Below are 21,785 nucleotides of genomic sequence, written 5' to 3' on the forward strand. Positions count from 1 at the left end.
CTAAGAGCAAATAATCAGGATATATCAGCCTCTGTATCTTGTGAGGCAAATTACTTTATGAGAATGCAACACTAAATTCCTGGAGTACCCTCTGCAAACAAACCATAAACTAAAGATGTTGATCAACATAAAAATAATAGTTCTCAAATAAACTATAAACACTTTAAAAACAGAGTCAAGCACATGTCTGTCCACCACTGGATGTTGGGGCCAGTGAATGTGTTATGTTTGTTTGTTAGTCAGTGCTCAACTGATTTCCACCAAACTTGGTGGAGGGGTGGGTCATGGGCCAGAGAGGTGTCTGTTAAATTTTGGCCCAAATTTGAATCATTTACCATAAATTTGTTTTGTTTTTTCTCTGAAGTCTGGCATATGTTGGTTGACATGATTGCACTCTCGATGCATAATTGAAGGAATGTTTCACCCAAAAATTCTTAAATGTTCTGTTGCACTGTCTAAATGCAACTCCCAATGGACATAAATATTTTTTGCTTTATAGAGAACACAGTAACTTGTAGACATTTTACTGCCAAGGAAGTCAATTACACAGCATTATAAATCATTTAAGGAATATATGATATAGCTTTTCTGTTATGTTACCATGTGACTGGTTTGTGACTGGAAACTTTGTTGGGGGTCCTTTCCACACTAATACTTCTGTTGCCTGCTATCACTGTGGTAATCGGCTCTACAAGGAGTGACAATAGCTTCAAAACAACTTCTGTTTACGTGACACTTTTACCACAAATGAGTGAGAGTGTGGGTTCACACACCTGCCAGCTTCCAACCTGCTTGTGGGTGGGATCTGGTGCCGCTGTTTACACACTCAGAGTAGCACCTGACATTCACGCTTATCTGCATACACATAAGAAAGCCACTGCCATGCTGGCTTGTTGTTCTCAGTTTCACGCTGCATTTCAGGTTACAGCAGAACCAGGGATTTTTTTTTGTGGTGATGGTTGGTTCCATCTGAGTGATGGGCTGTGGGAACGGTAAGGTGTTGCCTGAGGCATCCAAGAAGAGTTATGTAAGTGTGGTGCAATCACTTGTGGCCTTCAGCAAAGCACATGATGACGATGAGCCAAGGAAGTGTCTGGAGAAGCAAAAGGATGCATGGTTTTCCACGAGGGTCAAGAATCGACAGCCGCCATCAAACAGTCAACAGCTGATACTTAGAGATGGACGGCAACAGGACAAAGTTGCCAAGTATAAGGACAAGTTTGATCCACGTGTGACAGCAAGGTAAATGTTTACAGTGAGGATTCAAGTAATATCAATACACTAAGAATATACTAATATATACTGGTAAAACAAGTTTAAAAAGCTGAGATCATTTGAAATGAAAATGTAATATTTTTATTTAATGTGTAATATGTCCTTGAATTCTATAATGTCTTGAATAATATAGTATAACATAGCTTATTTGTGCAGTTAAAGTGTCTGTTAAAGGTCCCATATTTTACATTTTTCCTATATTTTATTTGAAGTGTTGACATCATCAGAAAATACATCTGTGATTTTAAGAACCAAAAACCATCTCAGTGTAGTTTTACATCTCCTCTCTCAGGCTTCTCTCTGGAGCTCTGGTAACAACAGGTTGGTGAGCCAATCAGAATTGGCTGACTGTTTTCTGACCGAATAAAAATACAGAAGATTTCAGGTAAACATGAAGAGAAACCAAATCAAGGTTGGATGGTGGGTCCAGGTGGGCTGGGTTTGGGGCATGTCTGAGAGTTCTTTGCTGTGACATCACAAAGTTACAGCAGTCCTGACCACTCATTTTAAGGTTCAGTTTCTGAATACAGGCTGTGTGCATTTCTCTGTGGACAGAGCGCTTTGATACTTTCACAGTATTAATACAGAACCTAGACCTGCTTTATAATCAAAAGACATGGGAGTCTGACTTCATAAAATATGGGACCTTTAATAATATTTTTGCCAGTGTCACTTATGTTAAAATTAGCCTTTATCCCAGAAAAGACAAATAAATAATTAAAATCATGAAGACTTTATTTTTTTTGTCAACAAAAACATGCTGCTTTAATCATACTTGATGTTGGTGGAGCGACCTGATTTTGTCAAGTAACTTGCTGTATTAAAAAAAAAGAAAGTGGGGAAAAAAGAAAAGAAAGAAATGATGAACTGTTAACAAGTTATATCATCTCAGCTCTGTGAGCAGCCAGTTTTTAACAGACATTCAAAAATAGATCTTTCGCAACACAATGCGAGGTGATGTGACTTATTAAGTGCCTTCCAATTACTCATGGGAGGCTTCTTAATGTCACCAGCTTTCTCATTCTTGTCAGCCAACCACCAACCTTTGTGCAATCGACTTTATTAGCAGTAACAGCAGACATATCTTTGAGAGGCCCTGTAATACCTACAGACTGCCTTCCTGTACTTGTCAGATGAAAACATAGCAACAATTAAAGCAAGGGAACTGATGTCACTTAAGAGAATTGCATGTCCCCCTCCACATCTGATTAGTCACAGTTTATATAAAGTATTGCCATATTCATCTGTAAATCAGACTTGCATGGATTTGACTCTGCCGCAGTGGCCTAAACAGCATACAGATACCCTCCCATACATCAGGGCTGTAGCTGCAGTGAGAGACGTGAGTGCTTTACAACAGTGTATCATGAGATAGTTATGCTGTAATGAGTCATCTTTCCTCCTCTGCCCTGTCAGATACGACATCAAGGCTCTGATCGGTCGTGGCAGCTTCAGCCGTGTTGTGCGTGTGGAGCACAGGGCGACTCGCCAGCCCTTCGCCATAAAAATGATGGAGGTAGAGGCCCCAGAGGGCCGTGAGGTGTGCGCGTCAGAGCTGGCAGTGCTACAGAGGGTGAGCCATGCTAATGTGATTCAGCTGATCGAGGTGTTTCAGTTTCCACAGCGGGTCTACATGGTGCTGGAACTGGCAACAGGTGGGGAGCTGTTGGACCGTGTTGTCAGCAAGGGCCACTTCACAGAGCGGGACGCCACCCAGGCCCTCCGGATGGTGCTCACTGGGGTGGGATACCTGCACAATCTGGGCATCACCCACAGAGATTTGAAGCCTGAGAATCTGCTGTACTACCACCCCGGGGCTGACTCCAGGCTGCTGGTGACCGATTTTGGATTGGCCACCTTTGGCGGCACAGGCACAGGGGCTGAGGTTTCTGACACTGACATGGGCGACTGCAGAGATCAGACATCATGGTCCCTCAGAACCACTTGTGGAACACCGGAGTACATGGCCCCTGAAGTGTTACTTAGGAAACCCTACACCTGTGCGGTGGACATGTGGGCCCTGGGGGTGATCACCTACATCGTGCTGAGTGGATCTATGCCCTTTGAGGACGACAGTCGCACACGGCTCTACAGATCCATAGTGAGAGGAAAATACAGCTTCCATGGAGATGTAAGTTTACTGGGCTTCATATGCACAGTGAGTATTTCTTGCTATCAAATTGAAGCTGTAGGGGCAAAGATAATTTTAATATTGTGCTCAGAATCACTTGGAAATACATGCATATTGGATGATTCTGCACCCAACAATTTATATCCAATGCCAACATTAGTGGACTCCATATAGTAGCAAGGCAGAAATTAAGTGTGTAGTGGTCATGGTGATGTATGGGCATGTTGCACATCCAGCTAGTTCAACAACTCAATGGCAGGGCAAAGCAAATTTCTTTATAAAGCCCCTCTCATACACAAAGGCAAGACAAAGTGCTTTACAATGAGAATGAGAACAATATGTTTACAATGAGGACACAATAGAAGCACACACAGAGGAAGTGTTAATTAAAAGCTGTGGTAAACAGGTGGGTTTTGAGCTTGGACTTGAAAGTAGTAGCAGCAAAGAAAGTAAAGGAAGCTTCACAATGTTTAGTTTGAACTGTAGGCACAACCAGTGAGCCTGAACCGGCCGACCTGAGAGGTCTGAAGGATTCGCACCGGGTCAGGAGATCTGAGAAGGATCTCTGGGCTAAACCATTCACTGTGATTTGTTGGCAAGTCATACAATTTTGAAGTTGATCCTTTGAGAAACTTGAAGCCAGTGTAGTGATCTGCGGACAATAGACAGAACCAGGGAGCCGTAGCTTTTTATGGTGCCGCTTTTAAAAACAGGTTCAGTTCTGGAGATTCTGCTCCTCTGCTCTCACTGAATCACATGCAGAGTTGATCTTTTTAATAACCCAAGCATTGCTTCTTTTGCAACATCGAGTTTAAAAGGACCATCGCCTTGTGAGGACGGGCTTCTGTCCTGCCTCTGTGTCTATGCTTACAAAGAGTCAAAACTCTGGCTCGTGCAGCAGACACATGCTGATCAAGCTTGGGTTTTTTTCAGGAATATTCTCTCATAGAAAGGTGGACATTGTCATTCTCTTAATGCTCACTGACCCCTGCTTCTAGTGGTGCAACTTTGACAGACTTCACTCCACAGAATTCCCACCATCTGTCATGTGGTCAGAATGAAAACTTTCTGTCAGAAACTTGGTGTTGTGGGTGCTAACCAGAAGCTAGGGAGCACAGCTCAGCCAGAGAAGTTGGTTGTAGTTATTTGGCTGACTGACAGTTAAGTAAAACTCCCATCTGCCGTTTCCATCCTGACACGCCGCCTCTCCCCGATGATACAGTCTGACTTGGTTGTGTTGTGTATCATGTGCATGCTTTTGAATTATCACATCTGTTCACATATGGCTGCTGCATCTACCCGCTGCACAAGACTGAGTCACACCATAATCATTATTATGACTGCTGTACCAGAAATAGCTCCATTATTCTATCCTTGCTGAGTATAAATAGAATTCAACAAGGTAACAAGGTGTATTTTTTTTCTCATCCCTTCCTCTCTCCAACATTGTAAAGCACATGAAGGGATATACGAAAGTTTGTTGTGGTGTATCGAGTTTCTGCTTGGTTTGGCTCTTTGAGAATACTTCGAAATGGGGGAGAGAGGACCCTCCGTGTTTTGTTTTTTTTTGTTTTTTTTTCTTCCTGTTTCCTCTGTCACACGACTGAAGTGGGTATTTTTAACAGCCTATTCTGTCGAGCTCAGTGGCGAGTTTGGGCTTGTTCTTTCACGCTGATTACACCCAAGGCTGGATTATTCACTGGGCTTTAAGCCTGGCCCATTTCTCAGGGATGCAGTTTGACATTTTAGTCTGGCATACAAGAGGCTCCCTTACATAGGCCCTGGACTATTATCCCTGTGTTTACCGCTGCACTGACCACCAACTGAACAATAGCGCAAAAATCCTTCTAGAGTTTATGCAAGGGCTTATTTCACGTTTTCATGGTGGCTTTCGACACAGCTCATATGTAGGCCACACTGGTGGAGAGAAATCCAGGGGAATCAACACACTTAAATATACAGTCTTACATCCTAGTGAGATACAGTAAAGTCATCAATCTGTAAATTCATGTGATGACAAAATGAAGACATCATACATGGCTGAGTAGCGGTCCAGGGGCTTGATGGATCAGCCATCAATCACATTTGTGTGTTTACAAGACGCTTATTCTCTGTCATGTGCAAGTCTCCACCCTCTCCAGTAGACTGACACAGTCATACACACACCCACACACAGACACACACACATACTGTGATAATAATGTTGTAATGTGTGACAAAGGTTCACAAGTATCCACAAAGTATCCTCTATCATCTCAAGGGTTCTTCACTGCATTCAGAAGGGTGCTTCTCTATTGGACCAGAACAGTTTCAACAGCCTGAGCAATTCCCTCCACATATTAAACTCGACTTGAAGAGTCTGATTTGAAATGAGCTGTCCAACAATTGAGCAAAATGACACAGCGATCCACAAAATGACACACAATGACTGGTATACTATGAAGAGTAATGGCAACACAGGCTGGATCCTCCATCTTAAACTATAATATAGCAGTAAACAATTATTTTCTGTGTAAAGATATAGTGGAGTAATGGTGTCCTGAGCACAGAAGGAAGTCACACCCCCTTTGTATGTGTTGTAAGTTTCTCTGTGAGTTTCTCTGTTCTCTGTTTTGGTAACCGATTTGGGAACGTGTGCATGTTAGTGCATATTGCACGCATTTGAGTCCCTCCTGTTAAAAAGTGAAAAGTGAAAACACAGGCACCGCCCACATGCGAGCTGACACAATGCAGTGTGCAGTATTCAGGTGAAAGCAACAGCGTTAAGATGAAAGCGACCTTCCAGAATCTCCTCCACTAAAAAAGCTGCTATAAAGAAAGAGATGAGACCACAGCACAGGTGGACTGGCCATGGTGGCCGAGCAGAGGCCAGAGGTGTGGCTGACGAAGTGTTTGTTTTGGTCTGAGACACTGGTGGTCGAGTGCGAGATCTAGTGACAGTGATGATCATTTACAGAACCTTTAAATGGGAGGCTAATGTGCCTGCACCTTTAACCTGCTGCTGGATTCAAACCCACAGTGCTAACCACTGAGCCACCATGCCCCCATATATAAACATAGGCTATTCTCCGGATTTGGTGGCAATACACATTCTGCGGCTTTGCAATGACCAAAAAAAAAAAAAAAGAAATGGCTTATTACTGTGGAGTTCCATAACAAGGACATATAGATGATGATAGCATTGGTAAACAGAGAGGGAAATGGGGAAATGGGAATATAAAATTGATATAGTTTATTTGTTTTCACTGTACAGTTAAATATGAGTTAATAAATTGCTTTCTAATAATAAATAAGGCTCCGCAAGTCCTTTTATACCTTTGAACAGTTATGTAATATATCATTAACAGCAGACTGTAGAATATTGCCGTTGGAAGAAATAAGAAATAAGCGTTCAACAAAGCAGTGTGTGTTTCAGGTACTATCATTTTTCCAGATGGACGTATAAAGATTTTTCTCTTCTTCTCATAGTCTATGCAAATGAATTCACAGGGGCTGCAATTACAAACATTCCTCCAAAAGTATCGGTAACCTTTTGTGTTTATTGAAACTGAATAAGGACATGGAGAAAATGTGTGCGTGTGTTTATGTGCGGGGATGTGTGTGTGTGTGTGTGTGTGTGTGTGTGTGTGTGTGTGTGTGTGTGTGTGTGTGTGTGTGTGTGTGTGTGTGTGTTTTGTGTGTGGGTGGGCTGATGGGGGTTTCAGCAGTAAAACGGAGGTGAGACTCACTCAGAAATGCAAACAGCCGCTGGCACCTGCCCACTAGCTGGGTCCCTCTGTTTCCCCTGGTATCCTCTGCCCCTTCCTTACACACACACACACACACACACACACACACACACACACACACACACACACACAGCCATATAAAAAAACACACCGTGCATACATTCCCCCCACAGGTGCAACAGCCCTTGGCCCGAAGACCTGTAGTGCAGACTCACACTCATGCATTTACTCACCAGTGGGAGGGAGGAAGGGGAGCAGAGGAAGGTAGGGGTGGGGCGGTGGGAGTCGGGGATGGATGGCAGGGTGGAGGAGGTTGGTAAGAAGCAAAAGAAGGGAGGAGAGGAACGGGTGTAGCCTTGAGGGATTTTTGCACCTTATCACTCAATCCGTTTGCTGCATGTAGGACGGAGCGTGTCCCTCGCACAGAATCAGGGCATCTCATCTGATGTGTGTGAGTGGATTTCAGTCTAAGTGTGTGTCTCTGTGTGTGTGTGTGTCTGTGTGTGTGCCCCTGTCATGGCAGCCTTTTGTATGTAAAGCACAAATCCTTGCATTAGTTCAGGCTAGACGGCAGCCCAGTAACCTCCTCTGCATTCTGCTGCTGTGTTATTGAAGCCGCACTTTCCTGACCCAGCCCAAAACATCTGCATCTTTCAGCAGCAGCAGGGAAACCTGGGTAAGAGTTAGTCCAGTCTGCCCCCTAGTGAGCACTGTGCGAACACAAACCCACCCTCCACTTGGCCACAGTGTATTGTACATGACAGCCCAATCTCTCCTGCATCCGGGTATCGATATTGTGATTACTGTGGCTTAGCTGTGACTTTCACCTGAATTAGCGACAGGCACCTTTCCCCCCCGTTTGGACCCATTATGATGAGGCATATTTAAACTTGGCCTTCTTGCTCAAGAAATGCTGCCAGGTGAATCAGATTTGAGTAAATTGTGAGGCGGCGGGGGTGGGGGCTCTCGTGTGGAGTAGTTCATTACTCAAACGTGCATTATCCTCATGATCACATTAATCCAACCTTCGAGCGTTTTCTTCATTTGTTGCAATTAGGGCTTTGTCAGGTAAAGATGTAGCGCGCCGCAAACAGAGTCGGCGGAGCTTCTCATTCACTCTAACAAGATGTTGCTCAATAAGCCAAGCCCTGTAGGTTTCTCCACTGCTCATGCCACACCACTTGTCTCCCCCTCCCTCCTCTACCTCCCTCCTCTATGGCTACCTCTCTGCTCAACAGTGATGTATAACACCACCTTCTTCCAAACCCAATAAAGCCTTTGTGTATTTTGACGTGAAAAATGTTGGAAATAAGGGAGGGAGATAAACTTCCTGCAGGTGGCTCGCTTCCAGGACAACACAGTCACATCACATCTCAGCTCTGGCTTCAAAAGATGTTTTCGGCATCATTCCCACCTAGACATAGCTTTACCATACCCTGCATGTAGCCAGTATGCACAAAAACAGTGGTTTACAATCTGTGGGGGCAGGGTACGGTGGCCCTGAGAGATCAATACACTGCAGCTTAAGAAAATACATGCAAATAGACAAAACATGGGCACATCCACATGCTGAAAAAGCTCACAACACAATGGAAGTGTTTCCAGGGGACACTAAAAAGTAATGAACCTAGCTGGGATTTGTTGTTCAATGATTTGTGACTTTTGAAGGTAAAAGCGTTGAACAACAAGTGTTCAAGGATGTATTATGATATTTGTGTTATAATACAGCCATGCAAGTGCATCCTAGGCAGTTCATCACTTTTTTTTTTAAAGTTACTTGTTCCAGTAGCAACAGGAAAGTCAGGGAGAGAGTGAGGATGACATGCAGCAAGGAGCTAGAACCTATGGTCTTTGTGATTAAGACTACACCTTCATGGGACACCAGGTCAGCCACAGGGACAACCTCCTCAGCCCTTTATTCTTGTCCACTGTAAACACTTCTGTTGTGCTGTGAATTTTTGCAGCACACGTGTTGTCAAATTGATGAAGATGTTTTCTGAATTTTCTTATATTTTGTCTACACGCATGTGTTTTCTTAATTTGCAGTGCATTAAGCTCTCAGGGCCACCGTACCATAGCCCACTGGTGGGGCGCAAGAGTATTGCAAGTGGGCCAACAAATTATTTGCAAAACAGTTCAATTTTAGTAAAAAGATGTAATTATATTTTTAAAAGACAAGCAAACATTACATTGAAATGTTAAAAAAAAAAATTTTTTAATCATTAAAGAAAAATTGTCAGCCAATGATAGGAACTTTCATGTAGTCGCTACCAGATCATCATCAGCCTGACTGTGCACGAAAAGATTACATCCATGACAGAAAGTGAAGAATCAAAATGGATAACTGGTTATCAACAGGAAGAACTGGCAATAAAGAGAGTCAAGAGACAGATGACGAATCAACACGTGATCTCTCGCCCATCAAACAAAAAAGAAAAGTTGAGTTTCCACTGCTTTCAGTTCAGTCCTGTTCAGTCTTTATCATTTAAATAAAAAGTGTTCTGTTGCATTATTTGACCTCGGTATTACGGGTCAGATGTGGGCTGTCAATATTTTTGAGATTTTCAAGTGGGCAATGAGCTGGAAAAAGTTGGGGACCACTGCTCTAAAACCTGTGTGTTCCCACCATTGCAGATGGAGGACAAAAGGAAATGCTAGCCACAGCTGCTATCAAATGTGTATGGTAATGGGAAGCCTCGCCAAATCACCGCCAGTGCTCAGATGAAGAGGAAAGCCAGACTTGTTAGTCGTGGAAGCTCAATCAAACCCTTTTTTTCCTCTTTCCCAGGGAAACCAAGTGTCACTCTGCCTGCCTCTCAGGTGTGAAATAACAACACAATGAGAAGAAAGTTTGAGTGAGAAGCATTTTTTATGGCTCGTTCGGCAGGCGGCAGGCCCCCCCCTCCCATTCCTCCCCTCCTGGGCCGTGCCCGCACACCACACACTTCTCTCCATTCGGTGCACTGTGAGAATAAGCAAGTCCCTGCCTCTTTTGAATTCCTCTCACCGGCAAGAGTCTCGCGATTGTCAATTTCATGCTTGATTAATTGTCATTACTCGTCGAAAGACAAAAAAAAAAAAAAAAAGGGGAGAGAGAAAAGCATTTCAGGATTAAAATGGAGAGCGAGACCTCCCTAAAGAGTGAGATGTAGTCTGTGCGAGGTTGAGCGGAGAATGAGAGAATGTTGCACACTCAGATTTGACTGTATTTAGCTTTTGTTCCCGCCAGCCTGACACGGTAGAGAAAGATCGGAGCTAACTGTTGAGTGACTGCGGAACCCTTTTTGCATCTTAAGACAACAGACTGAGATAGAAGTGATTAAGGAGGCAGTCTCTGAATTATGCGCATCATTACCTGACTTCATTCAAACAATCCCAACTAATCATCATGGAGAGAAAGAAGAACACGTTTGCTTTTTGATACTGATAAAGGTTCTCACGTGTCCATAACCAGTTGTCTTGACCATCTTTTTAACCTAGTGTTTAATCCCATGTCTGTATCAGTAATATTTTATATGAAAATAAGATGGAAGCACAAAGGTCGATCATTTCCTGAGGCAGGCTTGTGCAGTGTTGTCTCCATGACAAAGAACCAAAGCCACGATGAATAATTTAATGATTCTGAATTATGATAAGGATTGAAGATGTCATCTCTCTCGCTGCAAAGATGGCAGATTTCAAAGCGTTCTTGAATGTCATCTTGGGTCATGACTTGGGGAATAATTTGCTCTTTGAATTAACAAAGAGCAAAACATCCCAATGAGGCTCATCTGGTGGGGCTTTTATTGTGAAGCTAATGCCAGCTAAGAGTAAACATGCGCCCAAATCCCACACATACAGCCGAGCTGTCCTACCTCCCAGGCTTCGCATTCATTCAGCCAAGACTGCTGCTTCCGTTGCCTTTGCCCAGTGACATTTAGCTTTCCTTTGTGTTTAGTTCTGCTTGTTAGGCCTGCAGAGCACAGGGATCATAGTTTTATTGCTGTGTTAGAATGAAATCTTGCTTCCTGCTTTGAAGAGGCTTTGAGTCTGTGCGGGCGCCTGCTCTAGATAGTGTTCCTTTGCTGGAACTTTTAAAGGATTGCGAGTTTGCAGAGAGTGTGTGTGTAGGTTGAATTGAAATCTCTTCTGGGGTGAGTGCTTTTATATTCACACTGATGGCAATCTCTCTGCTCTGTTTCTTCTATTCCACAGCCTTGGCCCTCAGTGTCCAACCTGGCAAAGGACTTCATCCAGCGCCTGCTGGTGTTGGACTCCGCCACCCGCCTGACTGCTGACCAAGCCATCCATCACTCCTGGGTGGTCACCATGGCAGCCAGCTCCTCCGTGAGGAACCTCCATCGATCTATTTCCCAGAACCTCCGGCAGCGGGCGTCACGCAGCTCCTCCCGGTGCGCAAGCAGCACCGCAAGCTCCAGCGATGCCAACAGCGGGGACCTGGGAAAGCTAATGTCATTAGAAAAAGAAAAAAAACAAAACAGGAGCAGCATCAGGGCAGAGCATCTGGACTGATTCAGCCTCAGAGAGCCATATAACATCCAGCCAAAGGGCTCCAGGAGTGTCGGTGCCATCCAGCTGAAGCTTCAGATTCATGGGAAGTGTAATGAAGGGATGAGACCAGCTGCCCCGGCTCAGAGTGTATGGCCATCACAAACCTCATAGCTCCAAACAAGGAGCCAAAGTGCCTGGGACAGGTGTTGTGACAAAAAGTTTCCTCTCTCCTCTGGACTTCAGTCAGGCTTCCCTAATAACCCAGGCTCCCCTGAAGGCTTCGTTCCATCTTCCATTAGTTTCTTGTGGTCGAGTTAAGCTGTTAGTGAATATCCTTCAGTTTTGAGATCGAGGCTTATACTGAGACAGTGCTGTCCACCTCCACAAGGTCTTTAGCCTCTGGTTATTCACACAGCTCAGACTAATGGGCTCAGGGTCTCATCTAGATCATTATGAGTCACCACATTACCTGCCTGTGAGGACGTTCATTCCAAAAATGAGAAATTCATCATTTGAGGAATGGGAGCTAATCTTAGCGAGGATGATGTGAAAGTAGAAGAAAACCTGCTTCTTCCGCTCTGATCCCCCCCCCCCCACCTTCTTTTTAAAATAGAATTTGCAACCCCCACCATCAAACAGTGGGAAGATTAAGTTTCTTACATTCTGAGGCAAAAAGAGGCAAATACATCCCAGTCTTTCCTTTTGTTGTCACTCCTCCCACATAGCAGCACCCACAGTCCTGTGTAACCACTGAAAGCACAATCCAGATATTTGGTGACAGGCCTCTATCAAGTTAAAATGAAGCTCTGGATTTAAACAGCTCTCCACTCTCCTCCAACATTATGTAAGCTGTAAACAACAGCTTTTTCAAAATAACTCTTTTTTTACGGTGAGAAGTTTTAAATTAAAATGGTAATACAAGTGTGCAACACAAGGGGAAGAAAGTTCTGAGGGGGCATTAAAATGCAAGTGGGATGCAAAACATCATTACCAGTGAAGTTCAATCTTGTTTAATGATATCACACGTTATATAGTGTGGATTTTTTCCTATTTTTGTTTTAGTCATTAATGAGTAATGCCTTTGGTTTCAGATGACGAGTCATGTACTGCAGCTGGATTCACACACAGGGTTATACAATACCAGGATGCAGGGTGGATGTGAACCTATACAGAAATGTAATATAGCACATATATGTCCCAATATCAAAAGTGATGTCACCATATATGTCACCTCTATTATTATCACCTAGGCATATATGAAGATATATGTTTATAACATATTTGAAATACCCATAGTAAACTTTGTATATGTACATATATCAAAAATATGTCTACGAATAACAAGTTGCAACCATATATCTCAACAATTATTATACAGTGTATATACACAAGTTTATTAAAACAACATACATATAAAAATGTGATATGCTTATATATGTTTTTCTAAATTAATTGTCAATCTTCCCACTCTGAGAAAGATGTCTATAAGAGAGATATGAGTGAGATGAAACACACCAACATCCATTCACAGCCAAGTCTGGGCAATTTTTGATGTTTTTAAGTCTCTGCATGTATGTTTGTTTTGGTTTTTTTTGGTTTTTTTTATCATGATACAATCAATCAATCAATTAACTGTGTTGTTGGGGCAGCTACTGTTACTAATATTAGTTAATAGAAAGTTCATGTTTGACCCTGGAAATAATAGTTTGACCAAAATATTAGTCTGATCGAAAGTATTGTAACTCAAAGTCCACTTACTTGCTTTTTCACTCCTCATGGGCTTCACCTGGATGGGGAAATTTGTTATATTTGTTTCAGCTTTCCACCATATCTGATGGAGTATGCTCATCCACTAATAATGCGTGGTTCAGAGCAAGTAAATCTCGTTACTTATTGTTAATTAGCTGGTAAAATCCAGCTGCTGCAGAGTTCTCTTCATCCTCACAGATCCCCTAAGGCTGTGTTTAGTGCATCACTAAAGTGTGATACTAAATGTAGATAATGTCAATGGGAGGAGGCTCATGCATTGTTCCTCCAGCAGGGAGCATTGGAGAGTTGTAAATGGCGCTCAATTGCCGCCCAAATTCAGTGACCTGAGATCAATGTCCCTTTGGGAAGAGGACGAGAACTTCTGGTGTATGTTGGACGTAATGTGTCAGGAAGGAGAAAAACACAGTAAAAGTGGAATGCTAGTGGGCAACGAGGAAATCTGCTTAAATTGCTGCAGCAAGCAGTGCCTGGTTTTTCTTTATGCTTTGGTGAGTGTTCTACTTTTGCTTTAGAGTGAGCCACAGGCCTCATGTGCCTGTGAGAGAACTTTGTTTTTTTTCCTAAATTGTTTGCACGTTGTTATGCCATTGACTCCATATCTGCTGTTATCAAATGATGTTTGACTGCAGGCTCAAGGAAAAGCAGAAAGTGATTTGCTCTGCATTTTTATTTGAAACTCCATCTGCAAACAAAATTCCACTCATAGACTGAAAAAAGGAAATTTGAATTGAATTAAATCAAAATGAAGCAATAATGGAAAGAGGTCTTTTTTTCCCTCCCCCTAACTATTACAGTTCCGCTCTCAGAGCCATTATCTTTCAATAGGGAATAACAAACCAGCTGTCGCCTCTGTGTATTGTCCATCTCGCTTCCGCACACTGACTAATTCCATTGTCTTGTGCAGTTACAGTGGGTTTAGAGTGGGCAGTGAAAGCTGCTTGATCTCAAGGAAATTCACTGCATATTTACTTCCAGTCTTTAACAGAGTGCTGCAGATAATCCTCTTATTTTAGTCTATGATGCTATGTGATCATTCAGCAGTTTATTTTCCGCACAGCCCTGGGAACCAGCTCCTCTGTGGGATGAACTGCAATCCCACCAGCTGGATGCAAATAAATCTGCCATTACCTGTGGATCATCTTGCATATTATTTGTTTGACTCCTCTCCCTTGTGCAGCAGGAAGTTGGATCTGCTTGTGCTCGAAGGAAACTCCCAAGCCCCTTCAAATCTCATTTAGCTTGTGTGCACTGGGGTCAATATCTTTCCGTCAGTGGCTTTAGTCTCATACAGTGGTCAGCACGGCCAAACAATTGAGAAAGCAGAGCATGACAAAGATTGTCTGGGATAGCGTTTGATCTCTAACACCAGCCCTGTGCCATATGAGGACGGGTATAACAGAACGTGTCTTTTTCTTTTTCTCCAGCTTTTCTCAGCAGAAAACCAAGGACTTATTCTCTTTATCTTTGGCCTTACTTGAGGAGATCATTTGCTGCTCGGGACCCTGAGACATAAGCCGGCAGATCCACTTGTGGCCGCTATAAGAAAGAGGATAACAGAAGGAGAGAGCGGTGGTAGTGGTGGTGGTAGTGGAGTACCCCCATCTCATGTCCTGCACAGGATGTATATATGAACCCACTGATCCCTCCCCTAGGGGGAAGACGCCCCCTTTCCAGCTCATGTTTGTTTCCATGAGGTTGAATCATTCAGTCTAAGTGCCACTTATTCCTATTGTATAAACCAAACACCCAGTAGATCAAACATCGGGATCTTTTGTGAGCTGCCTGGTGTAGAGGTGATTTTCCTTAAACAGCAATTACAACTCTAATTCCACCTTAATGATTTGAGAGGAAAGAATACTCCACATTTTCAGTCGGTAAATTGCTTTCCCTCTTTTTTTTGCCAGATGAACCTGCTAGTTGCTGCTGTCCTGTTATTGTGCTGCAGATACAACGCCACAGGAACACAAGGTGGGTCAATACTTTTCTCATTGAGGATGCAATGAAAGTAAACTGTCTCATTATTCTTCCTACTCAGAAATTCTCATTTAGATTGTAGCCTGGATCCCACCAGTTGTTTGCCACTCAAAATTCGCTCTTGTCATCTCCTCGGGGCCCTGCTTGAAATGCAATGTAGATTCAGACGTGATGGGACAGCTGCTGGATGTTTCAGTCTCACAGTGTCAGGTTGACAAACGGAGTCAGGTTGGAATCAAATTATAATTTAAAGAAACAGTTGGCATTGTGGAACACTACAACCTACACAAAAAAAGGCTATTGGTATTTTAATGTAACTGCTTTTCTGTGGGTCCAGCAGAGGTTTGCTTTCTTACCGGCAGTTAGATGAGAAGACCAATATCACTGGGATGTCTGTGTATAAGAATGAAAGCTTCAGCTAGCAGTTGATTAGAAACAGCCTGCCTCTTGTCCAAAGTTTAAAAAATCCTTAAATGTGTACAAACTTTCATTTCTGATGCAGGTTTATAAAGGTTGATTTACAACAAACTTTGTTTATGCATATTGCTTTGTGAGCTTTAGATGTGTTAGTAGGTGAATTTTGTCACCACATCCAATCTTTGTGCTAAGTTAAGCTAAGCTAAGCTAATGAGCTGCTGGCTGCAGCTGCGTATTTAACGTACCAACATGAGAAAGGTATCGGTTTTCTCATCTAACTCTTGGTACGAAAGTGAACAAGTGTATTCTAATTAACATTCCTTTAAGACAGTGGTCGGCAGCTGTCTGCCCTTAAAATATCAGACTGAGAGTCCCACATAATGTCCAAATAAAGAATCTACCCCCACCTGAACAATGCAACAGTTGCCCACAGAATCACTTCCTCTTCAGCAAATTTGCCTACAAAATAAAAGGTTGAGATAATATTTCTTTTTTTTTTTTTTTTTTTGCGTTCTGATGAAGAAGTCCCAGAGGTTCTATTGTTTGCTTGACATACCTCTGAAATAGAGACATACAGTGTGTGATATGAAAAAAATAACACTGGCCTTTTTGTGTATGTAAATAACATAAACTTGATGAGTTTGCCTCAAGCAGTGCTGGTGTATTTAAGTGTTTCTTCAACGTGGCTGTGTGGTGTAGTGACTGAAGATTCACAGGTTTAATCCTGATAACAGCCAGTTTGTGAGCCAGACTGGAGCTGATATATTCCCCCCACCTTCCTGCTCGCCACAAGTCAGAGGTAAAATATGCATATGGCAAGAATTTCCATGTGATTCTGAAGATACTAAATGACTTTGAGGTATCACGTGGCCAGAAAATAGAACTGGAAGAAACTTGTCTACTGCCTGTGAAGGAGGTGGTCCAGCTATGTACATATGTCAAGTGTGGCTGGTGGACCTCCAGTGTGACCACATGCAGTACGGTTCAGATTGCATGCTGCCTTCAAATGGAATTTGTGATCAAGTACAATATGTATGTGGTTTTTAAGTGGCAGCTGTGAGAGCACTGTTGCTAAGTGACTGACAACGGACAGTGATGATTGATGATTTTGTGAGTTTTACATTTCATTTACATGTGTAAGGAACAAAAAAATGAGTGGAGAAGAAAAGCTGATCTGAACTGATGGAACTCCCTGTGGCTTCCCAAGTGAACACTTCAATACCAAAACAGAGGGTGTAAAGAAAATTCACCTACGTAGATATGAAATGGTGCATTCATGCAGCTCGAAAGTATAGCTTTTTGCCAGTTTCCGTTCCACCCACAGGCCATTCAGATCACGAATGCCAAAGTCAGGGGGTCGGGAACTGTGGAGAGTGTCTGGCAATGAGGCTACCCTGTGCTTGGTGTATTGAGCAGGTGAGTGGCCTCAGAAATACTCTCAACCTACTTTTTCAAAGGGATCACTGTTAATGCAACCCTGTGTATTGTTTGGGAGCACAAAGAAGTTTCTCAGTTCTTCAATTCAGTCCCTTTATCATAGTGATGCTTATTGAGAAAGGCTATGAATCCTTGAGCTAATTTATTTTTATTAAAGGTCCCATATTGTAAAAAGGGAGTTAACCATATATTTTGATAATAAAGCAGGTCTTGGTTCTATGTTAATAATATGAAAGTATCGAAGCCTCAGTCCACAGAGAAATGCACACTGCCTGTATTCTGAAACTGAGCCTTAAAACGAGCCATCACGACTTCTGTAACTTTGTGATGTCACAACCAAGTAGTCACCGCTCTCAGCCATGCCCCAAGCCCCACCCACCAGGACCCACCCTCCAGCCTTGCAGAATTTGGTTGCTTTGAGTGTAATTGACTACATGCAGTTTCTACTATGCAATAATAAAACTGTTGGGGGAAATGGAGAATTTAATCAAGGTTTAATCATACTATGCAAAGATAATTACCAGTATATATTACAACTAATGACAGGGAGTTGTGATGTTACAAAATTGAGAGAATCTAGTTCTGAACATTATCTAAAACCTAGAAAAACACGTTCCTGCTGTGCTACATATGTTAAAGACCAGTGTGCCGAACAGTCGCATAAGTACGATGTGTTGTCCCAATACAAACACCATAAAAGCAAGTGCTAAAATGGGCCATCATATATGAGAGTGGTGAATGTGTGTGTCATTTTTAATTACTTTTATTTGCATATTGAAAGATGCAGCCATTAGAAAAGAGAAAACAAACACACACAACCTGCTTTTCATTATCGCATTCACACTCTCTCTATATCACTGTCATACGCTGCATCACTGTTATTTCTTTATGCAAATGACCACTTTGCACTACAGCTGCATTGTGTGTAATGTCATTTAGAATTAGCTGTTGAACTATATCTAATTTTTAATCGCTTTTTTTAAGGGAGGCTGTTTATATAAGGCGTTGAACTCAACCCTAAACCTGTGTCAAGAGTTTTCGAGAAGTGGGCCAGCACATATGGGAGCGCTGTGACACAGCCGGGGCACTGCTGAGGAGGGGCTGTCCTTCTGATTGCCTAGAGAACCCCAGAGGGACCACTGTCCTTCTAAAGATCACCTTCCGTCCCAAAGAACAAAGACACCAATGGCGGCACAGACAGATCACCCAACTCCAGCTTCAGACTGTTCTTCCACACCTCAGGCCAGGTGGTTGTCACACCAACAGTGTCGGTAAGAAAATATGTATCAGCCAACCTCAACCAGATGACAAGAGAATTTTACTACTGCTGACTGGGTTTTTTTATTTCACCATGAAGTTATCTTCGGTACTCAGATTGAGTAAACGACACCCAACTCGTAAAAGTACAGCGAGTGAAGAACAGCTCATTTCCCAGCCTACAGGATATGCAGCCTCAGGAATGCGTATGTTTTGGTATTGCGATGGTGATGTGATTTCCTGTGACACTGTTCTTCCACAGAAAGGCATCAATTGAGTTCAAGGTTTTGGCAGTGGCACAGGAAACAAACAAAGGCAGCGGGCTTTCTGGGAAATGTCATAATACTAGTAGTCAATAGATAGATGGTATATGCATAAACAGACATTGAGTCATTTGTTTGCTGTGACTGATTTTTTACAGATGCATTTCAATTTGAATCTGTATCTGGGTATATATCACCTCATTACATATCAGTCTATTTAGTTACTCTTATCTCAGTATGCAGTGGTCTAAATACTATTTTAAAGCCCTCTAAAATTAGGAATTTAACTCTGCTCAAGAAATATCAAATCAATAAATCAAATGTTATTTGTATAGCACTTTTCATACAAACAATGTAACACAAAGTGCTTTACAGAATAAAAGCGATAAAACAACACCCCGCCCCTTCACACCCACACATACACACACAGAGAAACCCCCATTTACACACAGATCAATAAATAACTAATGAATAAATAAAAACAAACAATCAAAAAAAATAAGACAACAATAACAGGGAATGAGGAAATAACAAAGATAGACAAATTAGCAGAGATAAAATAATAAAACACTAAAAGAGAGGAGATGTTTTAAAGTGGATAAAACCAGAAATAAAAGTAGAAATTAACAGAAATAAAAGTAGAGTATTAAAAGATTGAAAACATTCCAGAAAGTAATAATAGAAAAAGGACATTAAAAAAAGGGCTTAAAATTTAGAAATAAATAGAAAGATAAACAAATAAAATTGAGTTAAAAGCCAGGATAGAAAGGCAGGTCTTCAGTTTGTTTTATCAATTCAGTTTTTGGCCTGAAATGATCAAATTTAAAAATAGCCCTCCTCAAGACAGTAACACCCCACAAATACCTACAACATGTCCTCAGTGTTGTGGCTGTGGTTTTATATTTCCCCCCAAAAATGACTACATCTACAATTGTTGGCAAATCTCAGAGCTTTGAGGTGAAGGGAGCTTTGAGGTGGGGGACTATCCCATAGACCTGCACTACCTGGTGGATCTGACATTATAGAGCAGACGGAGAATATTACCAGTGACTTCAGAATGCCTAAGTTTTCTTTTCCTTCTCATGAGTAATGTCGGCTAGTAATTCTTTTCTTAACTTTTTATACCTCCATACTCCTTTTTATGGAATACCCTTGTGTCACATTCACACAGTTACACTCCTGGGAGCTGCCCGGTACACTCATAATCTGCCACTGAGCAGCACCACTGGAGCGATTGGGGATTAAGTGCTTTGCTCAAGGACAACCGGTAGCTGCTGAAAGAAGAGAAAGCATTAGTTATTCACTTTCCACCCTTCAGTCACAAAATCACTTCTCAAAACTTTACAATACTTCTTCCTCCCCCCCAATTCATCCCGGCCCCTAAAGGTTTTGGTGCATTTGTGGACAAGACGGTGATGAAGAACATCAGCACTGCAGAGGACATGCTCAGGAATGCATGTAAGAGGGCAGAGCCCTGCCCTTGTGCCCCTCCCTTTACCTACCACTACGTCCTGAGCCTCACCGCCAACGGGAGCCTCTTCACAGAGCTTGTGGGGAAGCAGCGGATCTCTGGTAACCTCGATTTACCAGAGGGAGGGCTGGAACCCCTGTACGTGAGGTAATGTGAGGAAGCCCAGCAGGGAGCAGGACTGCAACACAGAGATTGTTGTTTTTGTTTGAGTGGGCGATGTATGGAGGAAGTGGAAAGACTGCAGACAATAGATGAGAGGGGCATTTTAGAATTCAAAGCTTCCTTTGGAAAACAGCACCAGTCAGTTTTGGGTGTATTTTAAACTCATTATGAGTGAAAATCTTACTTTAATAATTTCATGATGACAAATTTTAGATTTAAACCCTAAAGAGCATGACGGCAAAGTATTAGGCTACTCCTCCAGTTATTTGATTACACACAAAAGCAGAAAGGTAATTCTTTGCAAAGGCCTGTCAGAAACACTTATGTCTGTCACGGTGCTCTATTTACTGCAAATTGGCAGCTCATTGATTGTTTGATGTTCTTCACTTGCAGGAGGAGATCAGTTGGAGGAATGTGACTTGTCTGCTGGTGTTTTCTATTGATGCTGGCTTCCACTTTGCTGGAGATGGGCGGCATTGTGTTTCCCAACAATAGAAATTGTCACCCATATAAAAATGTGTACACCCAAAGAAATTTCCATGTTTGGTATTCAGCTTAGATAGTTTCATTTAGCAGTGTGTTTTTATCAAAATAATAAAATGCTTAATCAACACACACTTAATCAAATGGCTGGGGTATGTGTTTAGTGAAAGAGGTCATTTGTGGTGATAAACCCTCAAAATATATCATCAGGCCAGTCGGTCTACAGTACTTAGATCTAGGGCTGGGTATTGGTGAAACTTTTTTTTATTCTAGTACCAGTACCTGGATTTCAGTTGCAATACCTAAACAATACTTTGAGGAATAAGAAAACCAGACAACCACCAATACAGTCTAAATTTTTGGAAAACTATTATTGAAATCAGCAAAAATCTGATGAAAGAATATGTGAACAAGAAAACAAATCTACTTGTGCAAGCAAAAATAACATTTTAGTTTTCAGAACTTTCTCTCATTGCTCTCATTAAAAGAGCGATTTGTAAATTTGCTTTTAGTTTTGCTATTTAGCCAACATTAGCATTACCAGCTGTTTAGTCACCAGTGTTCCCACGAGCTTCAGCCATTGTTGCGTTTACAAGAAAAGAGGTGATACACCCTCTGAGCGGCGCCTCTTCTGCGGGGCAGGCAGGATGCTACAGTGACTCGGTATTGGAAAGTGATGAGACGGTCCAAACAGGCCAGGGCTAGCTGGTTAGCATGCTAACTTCATTAGAAGAAAAGTGTTAGAAATAGAAGTAAAACAAGAGGGTTGCTTTCCACAGCTGGAGACAGATGTGGGTGAGTAAAGGAATGAAATTTGATGCTGAACTCTCAACATTTCTTCTAGACTGGTAAGTAAACACACGTTGATACTAACATTGGCTATGTAGCAATAACAAACATAGAAATGGTCAAAAATCCTTTGATCA

The 21,785-nt window shown here is 42.2% G+C and overlaps 1 protein-coding gene and 1 pseudogene across 1 annotated transcript; both read left to right on the forward strand.

The window, feature by feature from the left end:
* The first annotated feature begins 976 nt into the window (after positions 1-976).
* LOC139625737 (serine/threonine-protein kinase H1-like) lies at positions 977-12,166 on the forward strand. Its single transcript, XM_071485915.1, has 3 exons — positions 977-1,242; positions 2,692-3,406; positions 11,329-12,166. Exons 1-3 carry the CDS (start codon positions 977-979, stop codon positions 11,644-11,646), a joined length of 1,299 nt encoding a protein of 432 aa, XP_071342016.1. The 3' UTR covers positions 11,647-12,166.
* Positions 12,167-12,272: 106 nt separating this feature from the next.
* Positions 12,273-21,264, forward strand: LOC139625054 (integrin beta-1-like; annotated as a pseudogene).
* The last annotated feature ends 521 nt before the right edge of the window (positions 21,265-21,785 follow it).

Source organism: Trachinotus anak, unplaced genomic scaffold (assembly GCF_046630095.1).
Source record: "Trachinotus anak isolate AG129_WGS33_773 ecotype Australia unplaced genomic scaffold, CSIRO_AGI_Tana_v1 ptg000009l, whole genome shotgun sequence".
NCBI classification, from domain to species: Eukaryota; Metazoa; Chordata; class Actinopteri; order Carangiformes; family Carangidae; genus Trachinotus; species Trachinotus anak.

Bases quoted from the DNA above. Each gene is read 5' to 3' on its own strand.
- LOC139625737 (XM_071485915.1), top strand. From the start codon at position 977: ATGGGCTGTGGGAACGGTAAGGTGTTGCCTGAGGCATCCAAGAAGAGT. The intron at 1,243-2,691 runs GTAAATGTTTAC...CTGCCCTGTCAG, and splicing joins GATCCACGTGTGACAGCAAG to ATACGACATCAAGGCTCTGA. The intron at 3,407-11,328 runs GTAAGTTTACTG...TCTATTCCACAG, and splicing joins AATACAGCTTCCATGGAGAT to CCTTGGCCCTCAGTGTCCAA.